We start from the raw sequence: 24,401 nt of genomic DNA on the forward strand, positions 1-24,401 counted from the left end.
TTAATTATCTTCACAAAATATTGTATTTTGTGTTTGTGTGTTTTTTTTGTAAAATTTATTACTAATTTTCTTTGTTTATTTGTTGCATTTACATAAAAAGATAGTTTTTAATTGTTTCAAAAATGTTGCATGTAGTGGTTGTGTTTTTGTTTGTAAAATGTATTACTAATAAATTATTTTTATTTCCTTAGTTGCTACAGTGTTACATTGATTACCGGATTGATAATCGATTGATAATCGGTAATCTTCAATTGTCAATTCAGTCATGGCTTACTTAAAATTTAGATAAATTTAAATACCTAAAATAATTTGCTCTGAAAAATGAAAATATCTCGAAAACTAATAAATTTGGGCATAGGGAATTTTATATAAAAATTAAAGTACGTTAATGTTACTTTTCAATAATGATATAAAATACAGGGTGTTCCATTTAACATTACTGAGAAAATAAAGTACTTGTGTTTTGACTCACCATGTATTTGATATAAAGAAAATTAGCAATATCAATAATTCTTAAAAATTTTGACAATAATTAAAAAAATATGGCATTAATAAACCATTGCAGTTGTGCTTATTTTTATTTATACAGGGAGTTGAACTTGTTACGATTTTCATAAAAAATTGGTTATAACTTTTTAAATACCCTGTATAACATTACAAACCTTTATATTTTTGTGATGGAGAAGTTAACAGGATTTCGAATATAAAATAAAAGATAGGGTGTTCCATTTAAAAAAACATAAGTTAGGTCTGCCACTGTGTTATCGAACACCCTGTAACATTCTAACTAATTTTGTAATGTGAAGCTCAAAGGTGGCTAAAATTTTTGTTATTAACTTTTATTGCTATCTATTACTATAGCGGAGCTATTGAGCTTTACCCTACTAATCAATCACCCTGTATTAGTGTAGGTGTAGGCAACAGAGGTTAAACTTCGCAAACTCGACACAAGTCCGGTTTTACTTTATTTCTTGTATATCAAGAGGTGCTTATTATGAGACTAACATTTTCTTAAAAGATTTGTCCCGGAACAACATTTTCAGTCCTTTAAAGGGGATAGGGAAAAATCCTACTCCATCAGTAGGGTTTTTTTATAAATATATGTTATGGTTTTTGCAACATCCCTGCGGAAACTACTCTTATCCCTGAAAATAAGTTTGGCGAGCATGTTTTTACGATTTTTTCAGTACCTATATAATTTTTTGAAACAACGCTTATACAGAATTAAAGACCACTATTTGCTCTACAAATAGGGTCCTATGCATTTTTTTCGTATAAGCAACCGTTACGGCACAGTGGCGCCGCAAACCTCTGAAATACTTTGGCGGGCTCCAGTTTTTGTTTTTTTTCGTCACGTATTCATTTTATTAATAGCACACTTATGACAAATAGAAAAACACACTGTCTACTACATATCACGACCTCTACATATTTTACTTTCTTTGCACCCTAAAGCCACAGTGGTGGCCCAGAGTCAATTTTTGCATATTTTCTTTATTCATCTTCCTTTTTTTGGGTGGTTTCGGGGAAAATATGGGGGTGAATTATACAAATTTGTAAATAACACTTGTACATGGGTAATCGGTCAAAGTTTTTTTACGCTAGTATAAGCGGTTCAGATGGTATAAAAGGGGACTTTTTAAAATTTAACACCCTGTAATTAAAAAATGGACAATGCCCTTTAAATGAAACCTATACCAAAAAATCAGACATTTATTTGTGATTAATTGCAGCTGGGTTGCTTCTTGATTCCCATTACGGTTAGGAAAAATATTTTTTTTAAACATCTTTTTTAAAAACTTGTCAACTTTGGCGCGCCACCTCCGCTAAACGGAGCGTTATGGATATATGCTGTCGCGGAATAAATTGTAGGAAATATAGTCCTCTTCATATTTCTATTACGGCATTTTTTGCAATACCACAAGCAAAGGGCTACGTTTCGCAAAAACCACAAACTACCCCCTTTAAAGGGATGAAAATGAGTGTTCCGGGGCGAATCTTTTAAGAAAAAGTTAGTCTCATTAAAAGCACCCTTTGATATACTAGAAAAAAATAATAAATAAAACCGGACTTGTGCCGAGTTTGCGAAATTCAACCTCTGTTTCCTACACTATATATCATGAAACGGTTTCGTTCTTCACAATTTATTTGTTTCATGTTTCACGTTTTATGTTTCACGTTTCTTTGATATTAAAAAGCAATTAAAGAGCGGCGCCGACAGCAACGACCCCGTCACTATCCATTGCCGACTATACAAATTTTATTTTTGTTTCATCGATTAGCATGGAAAGAGAGCGATGGAAAGATCAATGCTCGGGGTGAGGCTCATAGACAAAAAAACAAATACATGGATTAGAAGCAAAACCAAAGTAAAAGACGCAGGAGAACATGCTGCCAAATTAAAATGGAGCTTCGTAGGACACAATGCCCGACTGAAGGATAAAAGATGGAATCACGAAATACAACAATGGAGACCGTGGTTAGGAAGAAAAAGTAGAGGAAGGCCACAAATGAGATGGGCCGATGACATAAAGAAGTTTGGAGGACACAACTGGAAACAGGTGGCGCAAAATAGACAACACTGGATTGAATTGGGGGAGGAATATGACCAAAGTTGGATTACTGAAGGATGAAGAAGAAGAATCGATTAGCATATCACATGAAACGGTTACTTTTTTTACAATTTATTTGTTTCATGTTTCACGTTTATTGTTTCACGTTTAATGTTTCTTTGATGTGCGGCCTGCCTAAGGCTTGGCTTAGGAAGAAACTTAAAATTTAGCTTCTACACAAGTGCAATAATATGCAAATTAGTGCCATTCCAAATGACTGGACATCTACAAGCATGCTCTTTCATCATCATCATACAGCCAAATTTGTCCACTGTCGGACATAGGCCTCCTCAATATGTCTCCGCCCTTCTCTGTCCTGCGCAGCTGCAATCCAGTTTGTCGCTATTCTTTTAATGTCATCGGTCCATCTGGTAGGTGGTCTTCCCCGACTTCGCTTGTCTGCCCTTGGCCGCCACCCCAAAATCTTCTTTTTCCGTCTGTTGTCTCTCTGTCTTGCGACGTGTCCTGACCATTTCCACTTCAATTTCTTAATGTGTTTTATGATGTCTTCCGCTCCAGTTCTTTGCCGTAACTCATCATTTCGTATTCTATCTCTTAAAGTAAGGCCAAGCATGGATCTCTCCATTTTTCGTTGTGCTACTTGTAATTTTCATATTGATGCTTTAGTCAATGTCAGTGTTTCAGCTCCATAAGTAAGCACCGGAAGTACGCACTGCTCTTTAGGGTAGCAGTAAAACACCGAAAATTGAATATGGGTATTTACCTGTAATCATGAACTTTACCAACTGTTACATAACACCTTGGACATCATTCTAAAAGCAGCTCTAGCCTGCTCTATCCTAGATCTAATTTCGCCGTGACTTTCTGCGTTACAATTTAGTTGCTGTCCAAGGTAAACGATTTTATCAACTTGCTCAAGTTTGGTATTATTTACATATATAGACGGTTTTATATGCTGCTGTTTACTTATTACGAGTATTTTGGTTTTCCGTATGTTCAGATCCAGACCTGCCTCCCTACAACTCTCAACGACACTATCGACACTATCGACTAACGACACAAGAGCTTTTCTGAAAATTCTTTCGGAGTAAACGTTGAAAAGCAGTGGTGACAAGAGGCATCCCTGCCGTACTCCTCTTTTAATATTAAGAGCCTGTGACTAATATTAGAAGATATCCCAGAAGAGTAAAATGAGGATGGAGAAATAGAAAGAAATTAGACCATCGATGTCATATTGGATTTGTTAATTGTAATGTCTCCGATTTTTTAAATAGTTTTAAATTTGATTGTAGTTTAACATTACACATAATATTTACATATCACTTTTTCTTACTTACCTTTGTGATTCCATGAACTGTTGCTCTTGTAATTTTTCAGATTCTTTTTCTTTCTGCCTTCTTTGTAAGAAACGATACGCCAAGTAGACGAAAAGCAAGATGAGCGGGATAAGAATAGCCATAATTATCCCGGAAGCCAAACCAGCTTGTCGTTGAGAGTATTCCTGCTGACCTATTAAATAAATAACAATTTTTTTAATTAAATACCTCATCCGGTATCCTTATACACAATGGTTCTAACAATAATAGGAATGTTCTTTAAAAAACATTGTTCGTCTACTCTAATTTTTCCCATGGTCACGATTTATTTTCAAACAAATTAAGTCAAAACATAAAGTGAAACGAACGTCGATGTGTATATACATTTTTTATACTGTATTGTATACTATATGCTACCTACATCGGCGTACGTTTCACTTTATGTTTTGATTTAACTTGTTTGAAAATGAATCGTGACCCATGGGCAAAGATAAAATGAAACTGCTATACCCGTAGATTCGTATAATCTACGTAAATCAGAGTATTTTTTTATTTGGATGATTTTGACCAGTACCGGTGCTAGGGTCGCCGGTATTAGATGCCCGCCTGCAAAACTAGCACAGGCGCCCCCCTCCCACACATATATACTTGTACAATCCCAGCCTCGGGGGATATGTATGTTCTAATAGAACATTGGGACCCACATGTCTGAAGATCAAACCGGTCGCACTCCGTAATCAAGATATACCTATCTGACCCCCAAGCTATACCACCACCCCTCTCCATCGCAGTAAATAACGAGTGAGGAGGCTTTGTACTGAACGTTAACTTGGATGCCCTGGATAATGGGGCATCCTCTGTGTTGCTTTATGTGGTTAAGCCATCTGATTTTAGGGATAGCTAGAACTTCTTTCTTGTCCCTATTAATGACTTGACTTTGGACTTATGTCAAAAAAATGTGTGTCTGGGTGTGCTTGGTCACTCAACCGTCGAATTGGCAAAATAAATTTTGTTCTTCTCGACGGCTGAGCGCCTGAAAGGTTTGGCCATCGAGCTCACGTCCATCGGTACGTCACCTTGATGCTCAACTTCCGCGAGTATGGTCCATTTGACCTACCTGAAGGGTATTTAGTGTCTAAAGGGCGACTTGTCTGTGATTGCTGTTGTAATGTAAATGGTTTAAAAAAAATTTATTCTCCTTGTTTTAATCTTCATCATTGGGCAAAACAACATCACTTTGAACTTTTTTTCAGAAATTGGCTAAGAGAACCAGATTGCTTTTTTGCCATTTCTTCTTTTTCGGTTTTTGTTTTTATATTTTGCTCTCCAGATAACTTTTTTTTTGGATTTGGATTCGTTTTTGATAATACTCTCAATTTGTGAAGAAAAGAGATCGACTATCGTCGTTTAGTTTATCAGTAGGGTACCTTTCTGGTTTTATGTTTTCATCCTCATTACATTTTCTTTTTATTAGACTAGTGCAGAGGCGGCTCTAGCCCATGTAGCGCCCATGTGCAGTCGATGCTCTGGCGTCCTTTGGTAGACGCGCAGTCAAAATGGAATAGTCGAATAGGTACCTACCTAGTACTAGTACATAGAGTATTAAAGGGTATTAGTTTCGCTTCTATTGTAAACAAAAATTCAGATGTAAATAGTCCAATATTAAATGATGTCGGGAGCCAATATAGGTATTCACGGCGTCAGAACAACCTAACCAAAAGAGCCCCTGCAGACTTTTTATCGGCAGATAGTTTGCCTTCAAACTAATTTGTCGGCCAAATATCGGCCGACAGTTTAATCAGTGTGAGCTAACTAGAACTTGCGCACACACGACGATTGTTTATCGGTCGTTAGTTTTATTTTGCAATTTCCGAAGCAACAGATGATCGGACCAAAATTTAAAAACTGCCATTTTAAACCTTTGCTCATCTGCTAAAAGCAGAATACTATAAATGAGATAATTAATTACCCTATTTTTACCTGTAGCGATTTAAACAGAGAAACTGCCATTTTTGATACTTATCTGCTAATAACTAAAATTCACGTCCGAACTGTGACGGGCATTTTTGTATTTATAATGTATTAGGTATATAGTACCCAAAAAAGCCATTTGCAACCTGGCTGCTCAAGTGTCCCGAACATGGTCGGCCTATATGTTTGCCTTATTTTCCTGTCGTATATTGTCCGCAACGCCACTGAAGAAAAATAAAGAATTTTAGCAGTTTTTTAGTGCATTATTAAAGTAATAAGTTAATATAGATTAATATTGTATTAATATTATAGAACAAGAATTGCTAGAATTCTGCTAAGAAAGTATTTTTTAGATAGAAGAATAAAACTTTTATTGGTGTTTATCTCAATATGTACAAAATGTGACATTCCTTGTTTTTCCCCTGTACTCTTCACTTACTGTCACTTGCTGTTGCGTTTAGTAAATTTCAATTTCCTACTTATCATCGACTTATTTCGTATGCTTTAAATGATGACGCACGGGTAAAGATTCAGGGACTCAACTGTATAGTCCTGTCGCCAGGGGGGGTACAACGGCCTCGTTAATTCAGATGGACTTACCCAAATTTTTTTTATGTATTTTGACCCGTAGAACACGAATTTTTTGGCTAACAGTTGATCCGGATGTCGATAAGATTGTTATAGACCAAGAACTTGAGGAATCAAATAACAGCGATTTTTGGCAAAACAAAACAATATTTTGTATTTTTTGGGTCATTTTAAGCAAAAAATATTTCTACAAGTTTTTTAGTAGGATGCACAGTTTTCGAGATAAACGCGGTTGAACTTTCAAAAAATCGAAAAACTGCAATTTTTAAACCCGAATAACTTTTGATTAAAAAATAAAATAGCAATTCTGCTTAGCGCCTTTGAAAGTTCAAGTCAAATTATGTCGGTTTTGATTATTTGCATTGCTAAAAATTTATTGTGTTATTGCTAAACAAAGCTACAAACAACTAGTGCGTGAGTGATGTTTCTATGATTTCTCATTTAAAATCGAACGAGTAGGTAGAATAGGTACTAGTGCAATCAAGACTATTTCTACGTTACATGCGTTAAAACGCATGTAAAAGCACGGGAAACCCTACGTGTTTATAGCTTTGTTAAACAATAAAAAAATAAATTTTTACCAATGCAAATAATCAAAACCGATATAATTTGACTTAAACTTTCAAATGCGGTAAGCAGACTTGCTATTTTATTTTTTAATCAAAAGTTATTCGGGTTTAAAAATTGCAGTTTTTCGATTTTTTGAAAGTTCAACCGCGTTTATCTCGAAAACTGTGCATCCTACTAAAAAACTTGTAGAAATATTTTTTACTTAAAATGGCCCAAAAAATACAAAATATTGTTTTGTTTTGCCAAAAATCGCTGTTATTTGATTCCTCAAGTTCTTGGTCTATAACAATCTTATCGACATCCGGATCAACTGTTACCCAAAAAATTCGTGTTCTACGGGTCAAAATACATAAAAACAACTTGAGTAAGTCCATCTGAATTAACGAGGCCGTTGTACCCCCCCTGGCGACAGGACTAGTAGTCATTTATCAAATAAATACTTACTCTTCGAATAAATTGGCAAGATAATCTCGCTATAAATATTTTAAAGAAAGTAAATTTGACAGTTTCACTTTAAATTATCAAAATTATATTTGAACAAAATATAATATAAACGTCTAATAAATTTTAATCGACGAATAATTAATTGATTTATTTGTTGTTGGTGAAACCGGACCTTAATGTTGTTATGAGTTCCATTTTTTAAATATTGGCCAGTCAGGATAATTGCTTATATCCAGGTCTTATCTTGCCCTTTAACCTTTTCTTGTAGGATTAACTGTACGCGTCGATATTATATCATTAAGTACGTATAATGTGATCAAAGTACGTTTCTTTCTCTTCGTTACGGTTGTAATAGGGACTTAGATGGCCTGGTCACCGAGTGTGGATATGGATGGTGACAGTTGTTGCTTCCGGCTTTTTCAATACGAGTTCTTATTTCATAACTGTGATTCCGTCTATCCTTAATATTGCAGTAGAGGTAGCACATTTTTTCTACTCTTTCTAACGATGTACCGTTTTTTGTAAATTCCAAAGAGATGAAATTTTCTTTATGAAGGACACTGTATTCGTGACAATCATGCGCGTCTCTTGACAGACTTGGATGAACCTTTCTTATCTTTCATTTTAGTGTCATGACTACAATGTTAAGGCTTTCTGCAAAATTTTCATCTGCACTGTCGGAACAGACAACTGTTAGCGCTTGATATTCAATTAGAGCACCTACAACACTAGGCCAAGTTAACTATTGGAAAAGAAGAAAATATTTTGTATATGTAACTGTAAGAGAAAACTATGAGTAAGAAAAACACTAAGAACCATTCCACACTTCAGGGACCTCGTAACTGTCATACCATATTCTACAGGCTCTTCGAGCATCCCTTGCATGTGAAATGCTTCTTGCTCTATTTGTAAATACTTTATTTTTATTTAACAATACTTAAACATTTTAATTTTGCTTATAATTCCACAAATTAACAAAACAATCACTCCACATGCTAGAGATAGCCAGTATAGATATAAATGTAATATATGCTTACAAAAGTAAAAATTAATTGAACAAAACATAAATTTTTGACTGAAGAATGTTTCTAGGTACAGCGGCACAAATACTTAAAATACCTAAAGGCTTCGGATAGTAAAATAATGAAAATTTATTATAAATTAAATGATACTCTATAAACTACTGAAGTCCATTTCTACTCTAATTATATTCTAAACGTCTGTCACTATACTACTCTGACTAGCGCTAATCCTTTCTTTAGGTTTCTTTATTGGCTCTGCATACATGTCGTTATAGTTCAAATTCTTTGAGCTGTTCCCTCTAATAATGTCTGGCCGACTATAAGGCGTTGTATATTGTATACTAGAAGTAGGGCTGGTTGGACTTCCCGTAGGCGTTCTAGAAACCCTGTCGTCTTCGAAGGTTTGATCGTAAGGGTCCAATGGTTTTTCCTCAAACTCAGAATTTGGTCTATTGGGCAAAGGTTCGTGAGTTCTGTAGGATTTGTCGTAACTTCTTCGTTTCTTGCTTAGTGAGTCAGTGTCGCTTTGAGGATACTTTTCGTCCTCGTCTTCTTCTCTGTATGGACTTAAAGTTCGACTGAATTGTTGGAGATTTTGAGTCTTTTGTACGGTGTCGTAGTCATAGTTTTGATTGTTACTTGTTAGTCTTTCGTATATTTTGTAGCCAACGTAACCTAATAGAAGAACCAATGGTATGATAATTGCGAGGATTATACCTGAAGTGATGGCAGCTTGACGCGAAGAATATTCTTCTTGACCTAAAGAGAGTATTTATTTTTAATCTAAATTATTTAAAAGTCCAACAATAGCAACAATTTTATTATTACATATAAAGACCAGATGCATGGTTGATAAACAACATAATATAGTGCGGCAGATTCGTGCAAATATTATAAGAATTGCACATTTAATGATACAAGCATTTAATTTGATCCACATATACTGCACATATAAAGGTTCAAATTAAAATATGAGGCCATCACAGATTTTGCCTTTCACAAAAATGGCGGTCATTCAAAATGGGCGACTATATATATGTGACTAATAGCACGATATCTTTTGAATGAAAAGTCCGATTTCAACCAAATTTGGTACATAGGTTCTTTTTGCGAAGATCGATGTTTTAGAAAATATTTTGAACTTTTTAGTTATGTTAATTACCATTTAATAAATGCATAACTTATCTTCACATGTACCTATGTTTGGCAGATCCGTGCAAATATCATAAGAATTATTGTGAATTTAATGGTAGAAGCATATAATTTGGACCACATGTAGGTACTACACATCAAAATTTCAAATTTAGACATGAGGCCATCTCAGATTTTGCCTTTTACAAAAATGGCGAGCAGTCAAAATGGCGGCTATACATATGTGACTAATAGCAGTATAACTTTTGAACGAGAAGTCCGATTTTAGTAAAATTTGGCATCAAGGTTCTTTTTTTGATGAATAAGATCGAGGTCTTGAACTGGAAGAATCGGTTTACTACAAGTTGTGTCTTTACTGTTTTTTATGTATAAATATGTTGTTTTTTTTTTCAATTCTTTCACTCTGTATATGTTAATTTTTCAAAACGGTAATATCGCCATTGAAAAGAGTGTAAAAATATCTTTTAGGAAAGATTTTGAACTTTTTAGTTATATTAATTACCATTTAATAAATGCATAACGTATATTCACATGTACCTATGTGCACTTTGAATGCCCGCTATTTTTGTAAAAGACAGAATCTGAGATGGTCTCATATTAAACTTTGAATCTTTGTATATGTAGTGTGTGTTGTCCAAATTTTATGTGCTTTTAACATTAAATGCGCAATAATTCTTATATTATTTGCACGAATCTGCCACACATAGGTTCATAGGTACATGTGAAGATACGTTATGCATTAATTAATTGGTAATTAACATAACTAAAGAGTTCAATATACTTTCTAAAAAATATATTTACGCTCTTTTGAACGCCCGTATTAACTTTTTGAAAAATTAATAGATACAGGGTGAAAGAATTGGTAAAAAAACATGTTTTTACATAAAAATTAGGAAAACACACAACTTCTGGTAAATCGATTCTTCCGGTTCAAGACTTTGGTTTTACACATCAAAAAAAGAAACTATATACCAAATTTGGTTAAAATCGGACTTTTCCTTCAAAAGTTATCGTGCTATTAGTCACATATGTATAGTCGCCATTTTGAATGCCAACCATTTTTGTAAAAGGTAAAATCTGAGATGGCCTTATATCTATCTTCGAACCTTGATTTGTGTAGTATGTGTGGTTTAAATTATATGCTTCTACCATTAAATGCACAATAATTCTTATAATATTTGCACGAATCTGTCACATATAGGTAACATGTAAAGATAAGTTATGCATTTAATAAATGGTAATTAACATAACTAAAAAGTTCAAAATATTTTCTTCTACAAAATGTTTTTACGCTCTTTTCAATTGCGGTATTACCTTTTTAAAAAATTATTATATACAGAGGGAACAAATTGAAAAAAAAACATAATTTTTAAATAAACAACCAGTAAAAACACAACTTCTGATAAACCGATTCTTCTGGTTCACCACATCCATCTTGTAAATCAAAAAGGAACTTATATACCAAATTTTGTTGAAATCGGACTTTTCGTTTAAAAGTTATGGTACTTTTAAACACATATGTTTACCGCCATTTTGAATGCCCGCCATTTTTGTAAAAGGCAAAATCTGAGATGGCCTCATATCTAAATTTGAACCTTTGTATGTGTAGTATATGTGGTCCAAATTATATACTTGTATCATTAAATGTGCAATTGTTTCACATATCGGCCGCACTAATATGCAATTTTCAATATGAGGCACTTGGTGGAAAAATACAGGAATAAAGAAACAATCGCTCATATGGTATTAATTGATCTTGAGAAAGCATATGATTCCTCGAGAGATTCTGTGATGGGCACTCATTAAGGAAAGAGTCCCCGGTGAATATGTAAATATTGTGAGAGTGAGAGATATGTATGAGGGAGTAATAACTAGTGTGAACACAGGTGTGGGAGAGACTGATAAATTTCATGTGAAAGTAGGATTGCACCAGGGTTCGGTGCTTAGTCATGCTGATGATGTAGTGTTAGTAGGACATAGCGAAAGAGACTAAAGGGTAGGTATGGACATACCGAATGTCGCGATCGCTACATCGATGTCAAAACAAACCTTCATTTTCTTATGAGATCGCACATACCAAGGAAGTTTCACCCCGTCCACTCTCGCGACCTATTATCGCGGTTTACAGCGATGTCGATGCCAGAATAAAATAGTTTGTTTTACATCGCGATCGAGCTGTTGATCGCGTGGTAAATTACCTTTGGTGGTTTTCAAACCACGTGATACTCACCGGTGATGCGAATTGTATGTATTCATTTTCCAGACTCATTCTCATATAAGCATAAAGATTATCTGACTAGTGTTTCTTAAACTCTTTAAATAGGTGATGGTATTCTCCTAGATCTGTCTCCTGATCTCCTAGATCTGTCTACTCACCTAACATTTATTGATCTGGAAAAGCCTACGATGCGGTCCCTTTAAAGAAACTCTTTGAAATTTTGACGACGATATGCATCATATGTGGGAGCAATTAAAAATATGTATCAAAACCCGAAAAACTGCATTAGACAGGGAAAATCTATGTCGAAACCATTCCCTGTTACAAAAGGTTTAAGGCAAGGGTGCTGCTTATCGCCAACACTATTTAAAATATACATCCAGAAAGCTCTGAAGCAATGGAGGAAAACAGTTGCTGGGATGGGAGTAATAATTGGAGAAAGCTGCTTAACAACTTTGTTGTTTGCTGATGACCAAGTAAATCTTGCCAACGATGAACATGATATGGATTATATGCTAAGAAAGTTACAGATCGAATATGAAAGAGATGTATGAACATGGAGAAAACGGAATATTTGAGAATAGGAGAGGAAACCGAAGATCTGAAATTATAATTAATAAGTATAAGAAAATTTAAGATTTAGGAAGCATAATATCAGAAGGAACTACAAAAAGAGACATACAGCATAGGATAGGTACAGCAAGGAAGTAAAGCAACTCGTATTTTAAATGGTCTACTATGGTCTAACAAGGTGAAGATGAACACAAAATTAACAATCTACAGAACAATTGTGGAACCTATTATAACTTATGGGGCAGAGTATTGGCAACACACACGAAAGAAAAGAAAACTATAGAAGTAGCGGAACTGGATTAGGTATTTACGTAGAGCATGCAGGGTATCTAGATTAGAACACGTACCAAATGAGAAAATAAGACGACTGACAAATAGTATATATTCCACGGTTGACCACATATAAACAAAGACATTGCTATGGTATGGTCATGTTATGAGAATGTCAGAGAAAAGATAGCCTAAAAGAGCATTAAATTACACACCCATAAAAGAAGAAGAGGAAGGCTTACAGAAACATGGAAGAAAGGCATAAAACAGTCTATGACAGATAGAGCTATAGAAGAAAACGAGTGGGTGGATAGAAAACGATGGTCAGCGAAATGTGGGATGCGGAGGAGATTGTAGGAACCCCACTGCTTATATATACTCTCCTAGATACCGACTTTTTTGATTTATAGGATGAGCCGAAAACTAGCGATTTGAAGAATTACAAATGATCCACCAGACGCATACCAGACTCATGGAGAAACAGCATAATCATACCAATGTTCAAGAAAGTAGACAAAGAAGACCCAAACAATTATAGATGTATAAATCTACTGAACACCGCAATTAAGCATACCACAAAAGTCCTAATCAACAAAATCAATAAACTAACAACTTTATCAGATGAACAACAAGGATTCAGATCCGGAAGATCCTGCGTAGACGCCGTATTTGTACTAAGACAAATCACAGAAAAGGCCATCGAGTACAAAAAACCAGCATATCTATGGTTTATAGATCTGATAAAGGATTTCGATGGCATCCAAGTCGAAGACGTCTTACACCTACTGTATGGAAAAAAAATACCAATCAATATTATACAAACCATCGAAAACATCTACTTCCATAATCGAATACAGGCAAAGATAAATGGAAAACTAACACAGTTTATACCTGAACAAAGCGGAGTCAGACAAGATGACTCGTTAAGTCCACTACTGCTCTTTAATATAATAATGGACGAAATAATAGTATATATATAAATAAATATAGAAGCAGTACGTAAAGGTCTTGGTTACAGATTGGGGAACAAAGAAATCCAAATATTATGTTATGCAGACGACGCTGCATTAATCACCGAGACAGAAGACGATCTCCAAAGATTAACACGCATCATCAATACAACAGCAAAGAAATACAATATAATATCAGCAAAAAAACCAAATGTATGACAACAGCTAAATACCCACTACGATGTAAAATCGAAATTGATAGGAAAATAATAAAGCAGCAAGCAAGGTTTAGATATCTGGGAATACATAACTTTTAGTCACGGATATGTTGAAGAAGAAGTACGACAACAAAGCTTAAAAGCAAGTAAAGCGGCGGGATCTCTTAATAACACAATCTGGAAGAACAAACACCTAAGATAAGACACAAAAGCAAGAATCTATAAAGCAGCAATTAAACCTATATTGACATACACGGCTGAGACAAGACCTGACACATCTAAAACGAGACGACTACTAGAATCAACAGAGATGAAAATACTTCGACGAATATCAGGGAAAGGTTTGTTGGATAGTGAAAGAAGCGAAAACATAAGAAGAGCATGCAATGTAGAAGACATAAATACATGGGTGACAAAACGGAAACAGGAGTGGAACGAACACATTAGTAAATGACAGAGGATAGGATAGTACGAATAGTATGAGATAAGTCACTAAATGGACGACGAAGTATTGGCAGACCAAGAAAAAGATGGTGAAATAATTTAAACAATTTAGGAGGCTAATATCGAAGAAGAATTAGGCTTTAAAGCCTAAATACAAGAAGACATGCAATCACTGTCGTCACTACTGTTGCTCATGTACATAATTTTATAATGTAAAAAGCTAACATTTCCAGAACACGTGTCAGTCATCTCAGAAACCACAAATATCACTGAAAAGAAGTTATATTCGATAATATGTTCTGCCCGTCATCGATGTAAACCTCGATCGTGACCGCTACCTCCACCGCACCGCGCACATCCATGTATCTTCGGTATGCCCGTACTCTTACAACAAAAACTGGAACAGTGGAGACAAGCTCTGGGGGACAAAGGTTTAAAACTTACTAGGCCAAAAACAGAGTATTTGGAATGTTACTTTAAAGATGGAGTAAGTACAAATAAAATGATATCTTTGGATGGTAAAATGATTGTGAAAAGAAATAGTTTTAACTACCTAGGATCGGCATTACAGAGTGATGGTGAAATAGATGGAGATGCATGCAGTAAAATTAGGGTTGGATGAATGAAGTGAAAGGAAGCGAGTGGTGTGTTGTGTGATATAAAAATTCTGATGAAGCTGAAGGGAAAATTCTATTAAACAGCCGTGAGACTAGCTCTGATGTACGGCATTGAATGTTGAGCAGTTAAAAAGAAAGAGGAATAACGAATGATGCCAAAATGAGAGAGATTAGGTTAAGATGGTTTGTTCGTGTTCAACGTCGAGACGTTAATCACCCAATACCAAGCATTGCTGAACTGCGGGTTTCTGGAAGAAGTAAAAGACCTGGTGGAAGACGCCTAGGCAAGACATGTCACTAAAGGGAATTGATATTGATATGACTTATGGAGAAATGCAATTATGGAGAAACCTATGGAGAAATGCAATTAGGTAAACGAACTCCGCATAGGGCTAAAGACAAAGAGAATGGTGATATATATGTTAATTGTAGTTTACTGGAACTATTACTATTAGTAAAAACTTACGTAAGCAATATGTGTATCCGTATTCAGGAATATTCCATGTTCCATCCGCTTGACACTCTCTCCGCTGATCACCTACCAATACGAACTCTTGGATGCATTCATAGGTAACCTTCGTACCGGGCACGAACAGGAAAGTACTCTTTCGTCCGAATCTCGGCGTTTCTAGTACTCCGCAAGACACAACTTTCCTCCTTGTCGTTTCTTTATATTGATAGATCGTGGCTTTATAATTCTTGGTGTAATGCGCCAAATCCCTGTCAACCGTCATAGCGTAATCGTAGTAACATTCGTACAACTTTAGAGGACATATTTCGGATATTCGCTTAAGATCTGTAGATCTGTTGGTTGGTAGGAAATCTTCCGGATTCATTAGGAATTGAGGCTTGAACGTTTTGTTGTTGTAAGTCGCTGAAGTTCTTCCGAATTCCCTATAAATTAAGATCGTAGTTGTAATTAAATGAAGGTATTTCTATATAACACAACAGTTAAGCAAGAGAAAACTATGACTTCCTTTCTCTGGAAGTCATAGTTTTCTCAAATGTAAATACAAATAAACAGATCTCGAAGGAATTTTATTTAGCCCTTGTCAGGACGTGGTGATACGTTGACTTGCTGCCTCCATTGGCTGAGATCCTGTGCCAGATGGAAGGTTTCATGTACGGATTTTCCCAGCATTCTTCATTTGGTCTGCTCATCGTGTTGGAGATCTCCCTCTTGGTCTTCCATAGTTTTTCTTCCACTAGTTCCATGCTCCTCGTTCTTCTCGCTATCTGGCCGAATAATTTAGGTATGCTCGGTTTCTATGTTTAGGTTGATTCTGTGTTCTGTCCAGGACACACGTAGAATTCTTATGTATTCCCACATTTCGAAGGCTTTAATTTTAGTTCTATCGATTTTTTTGAGATTCGGCATATACAGCTATGGGAGAAATAAGGGCATTGACCAACCTGAGCTTAGTATTCCTTGTTGTTGCTCGGTCTTTCCATATTTTAATTAATTTACCTGTTATTGTTCGGATAAGTATACAAATCTGTCTACTACTTCGAAATTCGCCACTTTGTATATTGTGCGGTAGATTATTATTTGCCCTATCAATCAGGGCCGGATATAGGCTACTCCGTAAGGGGGACAAGTTTAAACTTGCCGCCTCCTTTATTGAAAAAATGGATGTAAATCATAGCATTATCCCCATTCCACGAATATACGACCCTCTTGGATTATCGCGACAACGAATATTTTACTGTGCAAAATATGAAGAACGAAAGTAAATTGCAAATTCTATTGTTGTTTATTGGAGTAATTATTAGAGCAAAATACTTTCGTACTTCTTATGTTGCACACTAAAATATTCGTTGTCACGATAATCCAAAACAGTCTTATATTCGAGGAATACACCATAGGTGTTGGTAAATAAAAAAATAGTACATACAGTTTTATTGGAAGGAATGAATTTAATTGTACATTTTAAAAGATGAAGTAGTTTTCAATCCTAATAGCAAAATTATTAATATTGAAAATATTAAAAATATTACTAAAAGATTTTTAAATTGAAAACTTATTGGTACATTTCCCTGATGACACCTCCAAGGCTTCTACAATTTGCAAGCCAAATGGATGCTGCAGTGAAGACAAAGGGAAGGAATTCTACACTATGCAATTCACATCCCCCTTCTGCAGCTTGGTAAAGTTCCAACGGAAAATGCACCTGGTTACTCTACGGAGTAATACGACTATAAAATAAAAATGTATACCATTTTTATTCAGTTGCAATGCGAAGGCAAAACAATCTTACTTTTCAATTAGAATACGGAGCACAGTCCAGTCCTCTGAATCGCGATTTTCGGCTCTTATTGGAGCCTCATCGGAAAGAACGTAGGCACTGTTCTCCATACCCTAACTGACTAGCGCCAAGAGTTTTTCCCACCCATTGCAACCCAAGCGAAGGTATTAGGTGACTAGCGTCATCTGGCAATTGAAAGATGAAGTAGTTTTCAATCCTAATAGCAAAATTAATAATATTGAAAATATTAAAAATATTACTAAAAGATTTTTAAATTGAAAACTTATTGGTACATTTCCCTGGTGACACCTCCAAGGGTTCCACAATTTGAGATTTTGATTTGCTTGTACATTTTGAGTTTCAAAAATATACTTAGTTATTACAAATTTGCAACATTACTATATACTTCATTACGGCAAATCCACAAAAAATAGGGCTAGGTATACTAACTTTCTTTACTCACAAACCACCTTACAGAGGTAATTGTATTTTGCGGCTTTTTTTCGAAGCAAATACTTGCATTACGTCATCAAAACTAATTAAAGATGCACGTTTGTGCTCAATAGCTATGATGTTTAAATCGGTGAGCCTTTATTGCTCCATTGAATTTCTTAGACAGTTTTTTACTATTATTAATTTGCTAAAACTTCTTTCTCCGAAGCAACTGATACTGGGATAGTTAGAAATATTTGTAGTCCTGTTGTGATATTAGGATAACCCTCATCAAGTTTATTTTTCAAAATTATGTCAAAGAGTTGTTGAAGCCTTTGCATCCTTCAAGTTAGGATCTACTGCCAAAGCATGGTTCTTGAAACTTTCAATTTCAAATAAAAAGTCTTTTTTGTTCATGTCTTTCTTGTAGGCCTGCCTTCACCTTAAGATCAGAGATGTCCATTTCATTAATTCGACATCCATTCAAAAATCCAAACTTTTCATTGACATTTTCCAAAGCTTTGAATCTAGTACTTAACTCTACTACCAATCTGTCAGTGATCTCTAGCATTGAACTTTTGAATAAGTCTTCTTGGGAACGGTTGACAACTTGATCCTCACATAGTTCGTCAAACATGGCTTTCTTCTTCCTTTTTCTTTTCTCCTTAAATTATTCAGATACGTCGTTTAAACTAACAAGAAACTTAGCTTCATCAAGGGCTTCTTATGGTGAAAAATCTCTAGAAGATTTAATAAATTGCAGAAGTCCCTGCACGTGTTTTGCAGCCTGATCAACTGTCAAATCGTCGTTTTGAGGAAACTTCTGCACATAATCAATTCTTTTCAATTGGGAATACTAGAAACAACAAAATGCTATGAATGCAAAGGTTCACGGTCAGTACAACTGTTTAAAAAATTTATGGTACTTACTAATTTACCATAATGTTGTTTGTCTTACTACTCAAGTTATTTGAAACCGTTTAAACCTGTTTTTTGCCGTTTGCAAAAGAATTTGCCGCCGGGGGCACGTGCCCCCTTTGCCCCCCTAGTTCCGGCCCTGCTATCAATGATCATTATTTTGTTTTCCTTCCGGTGTTGATCTGAAGCGGAATGGGACGTTTCATCGCCGCCGGTTCATCGCCGCCGTTTCGATGCCGCCGGTTCATCGCCAGTCCATTTTATCGCCGTCATATCTCGCATTTTCTAGAATTCCTAATTAATACTAAAAATAAATAATAATTGTAACTGTCGAAAATTCGGAAATATATCAGATAGTGATTAATTGACTGGCGATGAATCGGCCGGCATCGGCATCGAACTGGCGGCATCGAAACGGCGGCGATGAAACGTCCTAGACCCATCTGAAGCCAGAAGGAATCTTTTTCTTCTTTAGGTGCCGTCCGTATTTGATCGTTGGCCGTCAGCATGTTTACAATTTCCTGAAACCTTTCTCTATCGGCTGATGCGCGAAATAGTTATTCTACTGTGCAACCACACCATTGTCTAATATTACGCAGCCGTGAAAGTTTCTTCCGACCAATACATCTCTTTCCCTCCACCTCGTATGATGATACTCCACCCTCAGGAACGTCCTATGTTAGTTGGGGTAGTTACCTCCTATGATAGGGGTTGATGAAGTAGACACTATTTGCTGAATACTTATTTACCAACTCTAAATACCACAGTAACTAGTTGATGCGTTTGAGGTCTAACTGTCTAATAATAATCTGAATCACGAATGATAATTGATAAAATAATGATCCGCGATGTTTTTTTGTATCTATAAATAAACTAGAAAAGTGTTGATGTTTTTAATGCTGACTTGGCCTAGCCGTGAATTAAGAATAATATTGAACAGCTGACAAAGCGTTATTGAAACTAGTGCACTTGTGTTGAGTAATCGTTGTCACCTCAATTATTTAACAACAAACGTGATGTTTGTTTTGTAATATATTTAAAAATTAAATGAATATGTCTTGCTCTTATTTTGGATGCTGATAATCCTGTACATCCTTACCCTTCCGGGAAAAAATTTCTGACTACCGACAAAGAAGAACATTTTCTAGACAACGCCACCAACTGATTATTGTTTTTTAATCAATACAAAATTAAATATTTATTTCCTATAACTAATAAGTAAATACAAAGAAAAAAAATGTTCGTTATCAAGATTGTTCAACATATTATAAGGCGAAGTATGTAATAATATGATGCCACAGCGGGCGATGGGCCGGTCGACCAGAGACGACCGTAGGAGTATCCGAGTTGACGCATCCCCTCTTCCTACCACCGCTGGGCGAAATTGAAGGAGAGGGCATCAAGAGAATATTTTAGCCAGGAATTAGCAATAGCTCGATGGCAGAGATGCACCGGGTTGAGGTGGAACTGTGCCTAGATAGACGCCACAGTAGTGACGTGGCGTTCCACCGTAACCGTTACCGCAGTGAACGGTAGTAACGATAGACGGGTGACTGCGTGTCGCTGTTCAATGTTATCGCATTGAATTGAAATGCGATGTCTGGATCTGAATATGTAGATATGTCGATTCCGCGTAGCGAGATAGTTACCGTACATATATTTTGTGTGGTGTATTGTATCGTTTTAATATTTCTATTATATTCGATTGACAGTAATAAGCATAATGTTATTTTTCCTTTACAGAAGATATAATTATATTTTATTTATTTATTTTAAACTGTATATAATTATCTTAAATATATTTACTTTATTTTTAACCTGTGTTTTACTGAGTCTGTCGTCTTAAAAGAGCTACCCGTTACAAGTAGATGGAATTTAGGTCCTCTAATTACATGGCAAAAGTATTCTGTTTTTTTCCTCTTTATGATGTTTATGAGCAGACGTTCTGAATTCATCATTTGAAGAACATCTTCATTGGAAGTGTCCGAAACGATATCTTTAGGATTCGTCGATAGCCACAATTCGAATGCTTCTAATTTGTTTAGCACTGTGGCTTTTAACGTCAGTGTCTCACAACTATACAATAGGATAGACCACCCATAACATTTTAGGACCTTTTTGCGAATATTCATCGACACGTTTCTGTTACTTAAAACTGGATTCCATAAAAGCCTTACGTGATATTTTGATCCTGGTTATTATCTCTTCATCAGAGTCACAATTTTATATTTAACCAGCTGCCAGGTCATTTAAAATGGTTTACCCGTTCTATCTCCTCTCCATTAAGAGAAAGCAGACCTTGATCTATATTAATCTTTCCAACTGCCATCCATTTTTTCTTTGAAATATTGATTTTAAGGCATCTCCGATAAATTGCTTCACTGACTAGATTTACTAATGTCTGGAGATCTTGTAAATTTTCTGCAAGAATTGTTGTATCGTCAGCGTATTTGATATTGTTGATTAATTCTCCGCCTAGACTTACTCCCTTTTGTCTTTCATCCAAAGCCTCACTAAAGATTTCTTCAGAGTACATATTAAACAGACTGGGTTACAAAACACAACCCTGTTGTACTCAACGTTTGATGGGTACTTTTTCAGTACGACTATCTGCAACTTGGATAGAGGCTACTTGATTGTAATATAAAGAAGCATGAATCTAATGATATACAAATACAAATAGTATAACAATTAATACAAAAATATTTATATTGAGTGTAATAACATGAACAGAAGTATCCATTTTCTCAAATGTGGTCTCTAACAAAGTACAAAAACTCAAAGAAGTACCACAAAGTTTTATATTAAAGGGTCATAAAAGGACAGCTTAAAATACAGGAACACAAACAACAAAAAACTGACAAGAAACAGGAAGGAGGAAGAATCGACTAGTTTACATTATACCTATAGTTCTACATAAAATGTCGGTGAAACTACATAAAAATACGGACTTTATCCCAATCGGCAGAGGAGTCCGACAGGGCGATACCTTATCACCTAAACTGTTTACCGCAGTACTAGAATATGCTTGTAAGAAACTTAACTGGGAAGAGCGAGGCCTGAATATTGATGGTAGAAGATTAACAAATTTGAAATTCGCAGAAGACATAGTTTTATTCTTTGACAACCTCAAGGAGATATATGTACAATGCTACATGAACTTCAGTTAGTGTGTGCCAGTGTAGGTCTTAAAATAAACATCTTCAAAACAAAATTCATGACAAACTTAGTACCTAGTGGAAATAGCACTATTGGAGACAACGGAGTAGAGCTAGTGGAAAAATACATATAGGTACCTTGGACACGAAAAAAAGATTACAAGAGACAACCAAACATGCGAACTACGAAGAAGAATAAACCTGGCATGGGCAGCCTATGGAAAACGCAAAGATATCTTTAAAAGCGATATACCAATTTCTTTAAAACGTAAAAGATTTGACCAATGTGTGTTGCCTGTGATGACTTATGGTGCCGAAACTTTGACATTGACAGCTACAACTTCTAAAATGCTACAAATAGCCCAGAGGAAAATGGAAAGGTCAATGCTGAGTATATCGCTTCGTGACTGAAGTAGAAATGAATACTTAAGACGAAGAACAGGAGTTACCGATGTAATTTCCCGAATTGCCACCCTGAAATGGAACTGGGCCGGACACGTCGCCCGAATCAGTGATGGGAGATGGACGAAGAGACTACTTGAGTGGAGGCCGAGATTAGACAAAAGAAGTAGAGGAAGACCACCTACTCGTTGGACTGACGATCTCAAGAAAATGTCTAGAAATTAGATGCAAAGTGCTCAAAATAAAGCACAATGGACAAAAATGAGGGAGGCTTATGTCCAGCAGTGGACGCAAAGGGCTGGATGATGATGATGATAGTTCTACAAACTTCATTATTACACACATGGGGAGGAACCATATTGTGGACAGATCAGGTGTCCTTGTACAATTTGACTGTAAAAATTGTGTAAAACTTCTACATGGGGAGGAATCATCTTGTGGACTGATCAGGTGTCCTTGTATACCTAATCAGTCCACAAGATGGTTCTTCCCCATGTAGAAGTTTTACACAATTTTTCCAGTCGAATTGTAACAAAAATGTTAAAATAGCTTAACACCTAATCATGAATCATGTTTCTGGTTAGTTCTTTGTCGTTTGTGTTCCTGTATTTTAACCTGATGATGGCTCGTGCTGAGCCGAAACGCATCCTTTTATGACCTTTTAATATAAAACTTGTGGTACATCTTTGAGTTTTTGTACTTTGTTATATTAAGTGTATTAGAATTCACTATGGATAATTTTGATAATGTTTGTCGAAGAAGAAATTTGGTATAGGACACTCATTAGAGTTGTAATGGTCTGTAGGTTTCTTACTATATTGTTACTTATTAAAGCTTTTCAGATCAATTCCTAGACAGTAGTATATTATATTAAAAATGAATATAAAAATGCCCCACTTACCTGTGGAACAATGCTCTACCCTTTTGAGGATCTAACACATCCTCCAACATCCATTTGGAACCAAAATCATTGTAAACCCTTTCCATGTCATTTATGTTATTCACTATTGCTGCTCTAGAACCATCTGGAAGTGTGAAGTCATCTTCTTTGTTGAAACTCCAATTTCCAAAAAGGCCTATGGTTTTATTCTAAAAACAAATAATTAGAGAATGGCTATTAATTTATAATACTAAAAAATTTACAATATTTCATTAAAAATAATATCATCATCGTCATGTAGCCGTTACTGTTCACTATTGAACATCGGCCTCCTTCAAGTTCCCCCAAGTCTCTAGATTCTTTTTTCTTTTGTTATAAGTAGTTTCAGAAATAAATAAGAAAAATGTTAAGTTCTATTAATTTAAAAAAAGTACATACTATAAACGACCAAGGCAAAAATACTCTTGCACTCATGAATCCTTGATTGTCGACAACCTCCATTCCAGCTCCATTGTCAAACATAATGATGACTTCTGATTGATTAAGGATGTAGCTTGGAGTGTAAATAGTAACACCTAAAAACATATCGAAAATTATATGCAGGAATTAAACTTTGTTAATAATAATTCTAGTGAAAAGTACCCAGAGCCGGATTTGGGCCCCTACTGCCCTAGAATTGGTGTGGGGGCCCTACCTCCTACCATTAAAAAAATTTTGAGCTACTTTTATAAATATATGTATTTTTAAATAATAAAAAGTACAAGAGCTGTAACTTGTTACAGTAAAATATTAAAAATAATAGTAAGATGTATGGTTAAAGTCCGGGAACTTTTCGAGATATTTTAATTGAAAATTCCTTGATTATGTGGAACATATCTAGTTGCATTAAGACATCGTGTTCAATGATCATTAGAGAGAGAGATGATTCAAACACTCTTGGCCCATCATAGACCGAGTTAATTTTTAATTAACTTAAATTTTGAGAATGATCTCTATACACTGCAGTAAGTTACCATCAGAACTAAATACAAACAAAGTGTCACCTCAACATTTGGAAAAGCATCATTCATATTCTTTTCTTTTAGTAGTCGTTACATTTAAAGTTCTTTGCGTATATTTGATGAGCCGATTTCCTCTTTAAATGAATTGAAGAATTCTACAAACTGTACCAGATGGACATATAAGTTTTCATCGAAATCATTGCCATTGCTATAAATGTTGGTAAGCTTTAGTGAGAGAGCTTCAATTTTATTGAGAGTTAAATTTTCCAATTTTCCAAAATGACGTAAAAATCCAAAATTGGAATGAATTGATTCATATGCAGAAAGCCTTTGACTTGAAGAGGTAATGAATTGATCTATAATAGCGATAAAATTTTGAGTTCTACACTTCTCTGATGTTCTCATATATTTTGAAATGGTCACGTTTTGACTGTATAT

General features: G+C 35.3%; 1 protein-coding gene across 5 annotated transcripts in view; it reads right to left on the reverse strand.

The window, feature by feature from the left end:
• The window catches only part of LOC114330927 (protein mesh), a 160,338-nt gene that overhangs the window by 11,770 nt on the left and 124,167 nt on the right, over positions 1–24,401 (reverse strand). For 3 of the 5 annotated variants that reach the window (XM_028280375.2, XM_028280391.2, XM_028280383.2), the window contains 4 exons: positions 23,401–23,537; positions 22,984–23,171; positions 15,393–15,820; positions 8,366–9,243 (listed from right to left, as the gene is read on the reverse strand). In XM_028280375.2, coding sequence (XP_028136176.2) covers positions 8,675–9,243; positions 15,393–15,820; positions 22,984–23,171; positions 23,401–23,537 — 1,322 coding nt within the window. In that variant the 3' untranslated portion in view covers positions 8,366–8,674. Of the gene's footprint in view, positions 1–3,910; positions 4,083–8,365; positions 9,244–15,392; positions 15,821–22,983; positions 23,172–23,400; positions 23,538–24,401 lie in introns of those variants that run through there. The other 2 variants (XM_028280398.2, XM_028280405.2) reach the window with 1 other exon arrangement.

Source organism: Diabrotica virgifera, chromosome 5 (genome assembly GCF_917563875.1).
Source record: "Diabrotica virgifera virgifera chromosome 5, PGI_DIABVI_V3a".
NCBI lineage: Eukaryota > Metazoa > Arthropoda > Insecta > Coleoptera > Chrysomelidae > Diabrotica > Diabrotica virgifera.